Below are 9,638 nucleotides of genomic sequence, written 5' to 3'. Positions count from 1 at the left end.
GAAATCCAAGACTAGTTAAAAACTTATTGACACATTCATACCAAGCCCGAGGGCTTTCTTTTAAACCATATAATGTTTTATTTAATTTATAAACTCTATCAGTGCCATCATCAATAACCAATTGGCTGGTTTACATAAACTTCAGATAAAATTTTACCATTTAAAAAAGCAGTTTCAACATCCATCTGATGTATATTAAGATTATTTTGACAACAATAAGACAATAACAATTTTAAAGTTTGCATTTTAGCAACGGGTGAATATATATCATCAATAAAATCTTTTTGTTGAAAACCTCTTACTACTAACCTAGCTTTAAATTTATTTTCGGCTTTCTTTCTGTATATCCATTTCACATCTAAAGGCTGTTTGTCTGCTGGTTTACTTACAAGTCTCCAGGTCTCATTTTTGCCAAACTGTTCATCTCACCATTCACAGCCTCAGTCCATTCTTTTGCTTCATCGCTAGTTATTGCCTCCTGAAAATTATCTGGAATCATAGCATCACAATAGTTAACAGTTATACAATAATAACCAAATTCTTCATCAAACCGAGTTGGTGGCTTGATTTTACGCCGATTTCTTGTTTCAATTACTTTATTATCATCATAACTTTCATTTGTTTCAGCATTCAAATCTTCATTAATTTTCTCATTATTTTCTTCTGCATTAGTCTCTTTCTTCTCTTCTATAATTTTCTCTTCCAATTTATTCGGCTGGCTATTACTTTTATCATTTTTCTCTTCTCTCATTACTCATCGGAGACCAATACACATTACATCATCTTCAATTATATCACAATGTCTTGCTACAACTATTCTATTGTTTATTAATACTCTATATCCAACATCTGTATAGCCCATTAGTATGCCAAGCTCGGCTTTCCTGTCCCATTTACATTTTCTCTTTTCCTCTGGTGTTCTAACAAATACTTTACTTCCATATATCCTTAAATTTTCAATGCTTGGCCTTTGTTTGAAAAATATCTCATAAGGCGTCTTCCTTTCTATAGTGCCATTTGTTAATGTTCTATTCTTTAAATAAGCTGCGGCCATAACCACTTCAGGCCAAAATCTTTTATGCACTTTTGCCTCTGCCAATAGACATCTTGACATATCCATTATTGATCTATTGAACCTCTCTGCTGTGCCATTTAATTCATGCACATATGGCGGACAAGATTTAATCATAATTCCCTTTGATCTTGCAAAGTCAAACACTCTTTTATTAATGTATTCCTTTCCATTATCACATCTCAATTCTTTAATATTTTTCCCAGTTAAATTTTGTATCTCATTAACATACTGCATTAAACAATTATATACTTTATCTTTTGACGGAATACAATAAACTTTTGCCAACTTACTATAGTCATCTATAAAACTTAAGAAATATTTTTCACCATTAAAACCTGTAGTTCTGTGTGGCCCATTTAAATCTGTGTGTACAATTTCTAATATATCCTGTGCTCGTTTTCTATTATTTTTAAATGGCAAGTTATGCATTTTATTTTCAATACATATAGCACATTTCATGTACTTACATTCAATCTCCTTTGGTAATCCTTTCAATAATTCACTTGTACACATAGTATTCAAATTGTTAAAGTTTATATGACCAAGCATCCTATGTAATTTCTCCCTTCACCGCTCATACTTGGATTTCTTCACCAAATTAGCATGTAATGTACTTGCATTTATATAACCTTTTAATTTATACAGTCTATCTTCTTTCACTGCTATAGCTATAATAGTTCCATAGACGTTATATATTTTTGATTGTCGTCCCCTGGAAACAATTTTATGATTGTCTGTAATCTTTGAATAGCTCAATAAATTTGCTTTCATCTCTTTGACATAGAAAACATTGTTCAAAACAACTTCAGACTTTTTTCCATAGACCATAAAATAAGTTTGTATTTTTCCGACCTTTGTAGCTTCTAATATTCTTCCATCACCAACTTTTACTTTAATAGGTTGTTGTAATATTTCACATGAATGATAGTACTCATCAGTATTAATTATATGATCTGTACAACCACTATCTAATAACCAAGTTAAGTGGCCAGACTGCTCAATATTATATATTTTACTTGAAGTTGAAACATTATTATTCTCAATAGTTGCAAGGAAATTATTACCACCACTCTCATTACTGGATTTATTATTATAAGTTCTTCCTCTAATATTTCTTGAATTATAATATGATCCACGTTGATGTCCACGATTATTATTAAATCTAATAAATCCATTTCCTCTACCACTGTTAACATTTCTGTGTCGACAATCTCTTTGCATGTGGCCAGGTTTTCCACAGGTAAAACATTTAAAGTTTTTATTAGGTGATGCAGAACTACTAGTGTGAGCTTTAAAACATTTGAGTTGTCGCGTGATGGTTCATTACATTTTTCAGGTTCTTTATCCAATGATTTTAACATAATTTTACTTTTCAAATAATCTACAGTTCTGTCTTTTTCTGGTAAAACGTCTATTAGATCTCCAATATGACTGTAATTACGAGGTAAGGCCTTTAACATATAATTTAATTTTTCTTGTTCACTTACCGTCGCGCCGGCTTGTTTTAACTGATTTATTGATTTCTCAAAGTCGTCAAAAATACACTTACTTGCGAATAGTTCGATAATTTTATTGCTTCTACATTGTTGCGACATATAATCTGTAGTGCCGATGATTTCTGCAGGTACATTTCATCAAATTTTGCCAATATTTTGCATGCGGAATCTAAGTCGCATATATATTCGAGTTGCTTGTTGCTTATTGCACTATAAATGTAGTTCGTTGCCTGGATATCCATCTCTTCCCACTTTGCAACATCATCCGAATCATTTTTGATTCGTATGGCAGCTTCTTTACATTTCTTAAACTCCAAAAACTTAAGTATACGTATTTTCCAGCTACTATAATCCGATCCGTCGAATATTGGAATAACTGCGTCATTGCATTTAGTAAACGCCATTTTTGCTTATTGCATATATAGCACGTTTCCACTTTATTTGCGAAAATATCTTCTTTTCTTCTTTGTATTTGCAGGCAACCACGCTCTGCTACCATGTTAATAAAACCACTATGACGGATCACTGTTATTTAATTTGATATCTTAAACATAAACTTAAAGAACTACATTATTGTGGCTGCTCGCCGGCAGCCCGTGACAGGAAGAAGGAAGTGGAGGCGTGTTGCCACAAAACAAATTAAATTACATATAAAAACAAATGTTACCCTAAACAAATATAAATGTACCCATTCAACAGTTGGAATTTATTCGAAACAAAAACCAGCGCCCATACAAAAAGCGGATATGTCCTTTAAAAAGTAAATAAAATGTTCAAAAAAGCATAAAGAATTTGGAGAAAAAATATCAATTTCTAATAATGAAATGAATAACAATGATTCGATTGAAAAAATTAAACAAACTGAACTATTTAATTAAATTTTACAATTTAAAAATTCAGTCATAATATGCAGCTATTAAATCAATAATAAATTCAATAACTGTAAATTGATTATAGGCTTTGAGTTTTAACTGAGCGAAAACTAAATAATTGGCTAAAAAAGTAACTAAAGTTTACAAAGTGGACATGTGCAGCAATAAAATGTTAGCCTTGCAAATATTACTGAAATAAGAATTCAAATCAACGCATCATCAATCAACTTATAATCTTTAAATGCCTCGAAATTCAATAGCATAACAATATACTCAGTTTAACGATAAATGCGTCCACGTAAAACCGGCGTCAATACAAACATTCATAAAAATGCCCTTTTTAACAAACCATTTTATGTGAATTATTTATATTTTTCAAACAACATCTGCAGCAATAAAAATGTTGGCCTTTCAATATTACTCTAATAAAAGCAAATTACCGCCTGCACATAAAATCTTTAAACTCGCCTCAAATTCAATAAATAATAATCGTTGCATACCGATAAATAGTCCAATTAACTACTTCAAAAAGTTAACTAGTTCAAATTTGGATGGAAAAAAGGTATTTCGTTATTAAGTAAAAAACTATTCATATTTAAGATAAAAATAGATCATTAAGAGGAAATTTAAAAAAAAATCGGTATCTCCAAGAAGCTAATTATTTTAGGTCAATATTACATATTTGTAAATACAGAGATTGGAATAAAATGTTATCGTCAAGTTTTGCAATTAAACAACATAATAATTCAAATAATGAAATCTATTAACTATGATTTATGATTATAATATGAATCGAATAAACTGAACGAATTGAATAAACTGAACTGTTTTATTTTTACGATTCAAAATTCAATCATAATATGCAGCCATTAAATTTATTTAATAAATTAATTATAGACTATCCCCCATATTCATAAACGTTTTTTATCTAATGACGGAGCACTGCTATGATAACAAGTCTGTTTCTTAGCGCACGACTGCATGGCAGCCTTCGCAGTGCGTTCATAGGGACGTTGTGATTGGCTAATATTGAGATACAACTTGAATCTAATTGTCTGTCAGGTAAACAAAGCTGAACTAATAGTAAGCTGTCAGATAAACAAAGCTGAAAAACAGACTTGTTATCAAAGCAATGCTCAATCCTTCGATAAAAACGTTTATGAATAAGGGGGTTAGGGTTTAAAGAGACCAAAAACAAACAAAACGGCTTAAAAAAGTAGCTAATCATAATTTACTACAAAATACAGTTGTGACAAAATATATGACAGACATTGGTTTAAAATTAATATTTTTTGAATACAACATAAACTTTGGTTTGTTAAAACATAAAAAGAAGGTAATCAGACACATAATATAATATAAAATAACTAACGTAATGTCGTTTCTGATTTATTAATAGATAATGCCAAAAATTCAACAATAAAAACACTGTAAATCGCGATTGTCTCCAAACTATAAAACTTTTGTTAATACGTTCTTTAAGCCGACGATATGCATCTTACAAGTATAGGAATTATCGTCATAGCATAGACGTGCGCGCATCAATTTTAATTTCGTTTTCTATTATACACTCAGCAGCGGTTCGGTGGTGTTACGTAACGTCATTGCATGTAGCCAGCAGGCCAACGACTAATATCGATCTATGCAATTGATCCCAAGCCCCACCTCCCAAATGTAGTAAAACATTTTTGCCAAGTTATTTTCACCCTTAGGGTGGTCGAGCGTGAACTTGGCCGATTGTACCTATAACATTCGCGTAAACATAAGAAATCATTATCATCACCATCATTTCGCGTCCAGCGGAAAATAATTTATGTGCTCAGAAGTCAGTCAGAACGTCGACGGTGTAATGCTCTTTGATTCCGTCGTCCATCCGGGGACAAGGCTGTTCCACCCCTGCTCCTCGCCGAGCAGCTACCTAAGGCGCAGTACAGCGCTCGCGGTCACACTATAATAAAACTGTAGATTAATTTGTCCTTTTATTTACACTTAGATAAATCATTATCTCCATAAATCTTTAAGGTCTCTAGTAGGGAATATTTGTTCTCTGATAACTAATATTGTAGACGCAACGCGAGCCAGTGAGGTGGCCATTGTTTTAAACTTCGCGGCGGTTTTATTTTTGATTGCAGGATGCGACATTTGTATTTTTGTTTATCAATTTAGAGTGCTTTTTAGCTTTTAGTACTCAATATATATAATGCAGGTTGTAGGATCAATCCTAGATTAGTACATATAGGTTATACTTACTTACCTACTCTTTGGAAATTTACTTTGCCTGACATTGACGTAATAAATATAAAATTATTATATTGTGTGTCATATAAGAGTAAAATAAATTTATTGTGATTTGTTATGCATGATAAAGCAAAACAAAAAATAGGAAATAAATGTCATAATTTAACAACCGCTTTATTCAGTTACTAAGTAGTTGTCTTTCTTGTGATGAACTTTCGACCTCAACGTATTGTTACATACTATCGTTTATTAAACATGAGCACAAACGGTGTAAAGATCACTGCCAAAGCAGACGTGGTTTCCAAAATGAGTACCGGTTCGAAAACGAATATTCACAAAGTGACTAAAACTATTGTTTCGTCACCAGATGTATATAAACCCGTTGGACCTTATAGGTGAGTATTGCTTGCTTTTATATTTGATTGTTTACCTAGATAGAGTACATGTAATTTAAACTCAGTAAACGGTAAACAGGCGATAAGTAATATGGTAAGTGGGACAAAACCGCTTATATCTACTTATTTATTGCATCACGTGTCATTCTGTTCGTACCTACCGTGGCATAATAAACTGTACCTAGACTGTATTATACAACCGTAGGCACCAAAATTTTCTTGAGTCCGCATAATTTTATGCGCGTGCGTCCCATTAACATCATTATAAAGCATATAAAATTGATTTTAGAGTAGGTACCTTTCATATTGAATTATTGAGAATAGTTCATACTTAATTAGTCAATAACCACCAACTCCAGTAATTCATAGAAAAAAATAATTCAATATATTTAAGTCTAATTAGTTACTTATAGTTAAAACTAGCTTTTGCTCGCGGCTCCGCCCGCGTTATAATTTATAATACCTATAAAGTTTTTCAGGCTAAAGTTTTCCATTATAAAAGTAGTAGTTTCCCGGGAGCCTATGTTCTTCCCATGGTTTCAAACTGTCTCCATACCAAATTTTATCTTAATACGTTGGGTAGTTTTGAGTTTAAGACGTTCAGGCAAACGGATGCAGCGGGGACTTTGTTTTATAATATATTTTTTAGAACTTTTAAGAGGAATAATCCCGACATACATCATTGTTGCATAACTTTAACCGTTTACGCAGCGCACGCAACGGAAGCTCTCAAAACGAATAAATTGTCCCCGTATTTGTAACATGTTTCATTACTGCTCCGCTCCTATTGGTCATAGCGTGATGATATACAGCCTATAGCACCCCACACATAACGGACGATCCAACACAAAACGAATTTTTCAGTTCAAACTGGTAGTTCCTAAGATTAGCCATTACTGCTCCGCTCCTATTGGTCATAGCGTGATGATATATAACTTAGAGCACTCCACGAACAAAGGGCTATCCAACGCAAAAGAATTTTTCAGTTTGGACCGGTAGTTCCAGAGATTAGCCATTGCTGCTCCGATCCTATTGGGTATAGCGTGATGATATATAGCCTATAGCAATCTACAAATAAAGGGCTATCCAACGCAAAAAGAATTTTTCAGTTTGGACCGATAGTTCCTAAGATTAGTAAACAAATATAACGAGAAAGCTTCGAACTGCTAAGCTATCGGGAGTTACACGTGTCATTGTGAGTCAACCATAAAAGATAGACATATGCTGTTGTGGGATATTTTTTACATAATTTTAAGGAGAACATTTCCGTCATACATGATTTCTATGTAGCTTTAACCATTAAGGTTGCACACGCGACGGAAGCTTAAAAAATGGAGTAACTTCTCCCGTTTTCCCAACATTTCCCTTCACTGCTCTGCTCCTATTAATTGTAGCGTGATGAAAAGTATAAAATAACCAGCACAGGAGTATGAAAAATAATTGTACCAAGTTTCGTTAAAATCCGTCGAGTAGTTTTAGTTTCTATAACGGTTATACAGACAGACAGACAGACAGACAGACAAAAATTTTACTAATTGCATTTTTGGCTTCAGTATCGATCCCTAATCACCCCCTGATAGTTATTTTTGAAATATATTTCATGGACAGAATTGACCTCTCTACAGATTTATTATAAGTAATAGAAGATAATAGATAATAGATAGATGACTTGTAAGAAATTTATTCCAAAAAAGAAAAATCAGTAATTATTTAATCAAAAGAGAATAATGAATAATTAGTGACATGAAACTATATTTTGATGTTTAAGGACGAATCTATCAATAATCATGCAATTATTGATGATAATGTTAATCGTTTTCAAATTAAAATGTAGCATCAATAACAGAATTCTCTATCCATTTTCAATAAGTGTGTTATCAATCCATCAGTTTTGGATAATAAAAGGTTATCAGTATCTACTAGTTGAGTACACGGCGTAGAGTATAGTTTTAGAAACCAGGGAGTTTTAAAGATCTATCTGGGTATAAAATCTTGATACCTGGTAAATGCTCTGCACAGCTACAGGTATCTACACGCCTGCAATTACTTCGCACTCGTGGTGCACCTGTTTCCTTAAAAATAACGAGTCAAGCTGATTGCAAGCATGCAATTAAGTCCGTTTCTTTTAATAAATAGGAAGATTTAGTCTCCAAGTATCACTTTAAAACACTAACATTCTAACTGCTTAGAATCCTGGGAATTTACTCATTTAAGATTGGACGCACCGTGATGAAATTATCTTATGTTTTTTTGTTTTCGCGGAGAAAGTACCTTATTACTACCGCCCAGCCTTCGTGGGGGGCGACTGAGCGGTTATGCTGGGGTAACCGTGCCTTACGGCCCGACTTTGAGCCGCCCGGATTTGATGGTGACCTTCAGGCGACCGCCGGGCCGAGTCTCTAACCCTATATACAACTTAACCTATACACGGCCTACTAGCTAAAACTCCGCGGTGGCCCGGTTGAAGTGACTAGTCTGCGACCGCAGCCGCCCCTGCGCGATGCCGCCTTGCGGCCCGTCTCCTGTGGGGGCTTAAAGCCCCGCGCACCAGAGGACGCCCTCGGCGTCTACGGCAGTGTGAGGCCAACAGCACACTGCCGTCCATCCGGGGTCAACCGAAAGATGTGCAAAATGCACAAAAATGCACTAGGGCAGACAGCTCCTGCTGCCCGCCGACGACCCCCTTCGTGGCCCCTATTAGTCGCCTCTTACGACAGGCAGGGGATACCGTGGTGGAATTCTCCAAACGCCCCCATTCCACAGGGCGGGTGATGAAATTATCTACCTAAAACTTTAGCTACAATATTTTCTGTTTGTTTTCAGCCAAGCGATTCTGGCTGATAAAACCCTCTATGTGTCTGGGGTGCTCGGTATGGATCAACAGTCGCAGTTAGTATGCGGCGGTGCGGAGGCTCAAACGAGGCAGATTCTCACCAACTTGAAACATATATTGGAGGCTGGAGGCGCCTCCTTGAGTCGGTTATTAAAACGACAATACTACTCGTTAATATGGACGATTTCAAACTGTCAACAAGATTTACGCAGAATGTTAGTATTAATACATGTGCAATAGATCATAGATACCCATCACACTACTCCAATACGTATTAGGGTTTCAACTTTACTAAGATCTTTGTCCGTCAGCCAGCCAAGTATGGATGTGGTTTCGGCCAATGCCTGAAATAATAGTAAGCCTGCTATAATTATAGTATGAAGGTATAATAGACCCCTTACAGTGTAGGTAATAGGTATGCCGTTGGATGATTTTCTCGTGCCATTGAGCAAATATCCCAACTTTTATAAAATAGAGCACTAAACTAAGGATTATATGAGGTCTTAGTACTAGGCTGTTGTCGAAGTAGGTAACCTATAAATACCTACCTACACCACAAATACGTATAACATACCTTTTCAACTAGTTGCTAACTAATAACCACACTGTTAAAAATAGTATTAAGCATACTTTTCGCTCTTTAATACTGTTTACTTTGTTATTTAAATAAATATACAAAATATTTTTTAATGTTGCTAGTATGAATCTCTTCCATAAATATTAAACTGA

The 9,638-nt window shown here is 34.4% G+C and overlaps 1 protein-coding gene across 1 annotated transcript; it reads left to right on the top strand.

The window, feature by feature from the left end:
* Positions 1-5,708: 5,708 nt before the first annotated feature.
* LOC119192333 (2-iminobutanoate/2-iminopropanoate deaminase-like) lies at positions 5,709-9,124 on the top strand (the record flags this gene model as incomplete). Its single annotated transcript, XM_037446149.1, has 2 exons — positions 5,709-6,076; positions 8,900-9,124. Coding segments are annotated over exons 1-2 (413 nt in total), but the record flags the coding sequence as incomplete, so codon positions are not given.
* Between the last annotated feature and the right edge of the window lie 514 nt (positions 9,125-9,638).

This window comes from Manduca sexta, unplaced genomic scaffold (assembly GCF_014839805.1).
Source record: "Manduca sexta isolate Smith_Timp_Sample1 unplaced genomic scaffold, JHU_Msex_v1.0 HiC_scaffold_2629, whole genome shotgun sequence".
NCBI lineage: Eukaryota > Metazoa > Arthropoda > Insecta > Lepidoptera > Sphingidae > Manduca > Manduca sexta.
Note: the sequence above shows the minus strand (reverse complement) of the source record. Positions and strands in the feature narration are given on the sequence as shown.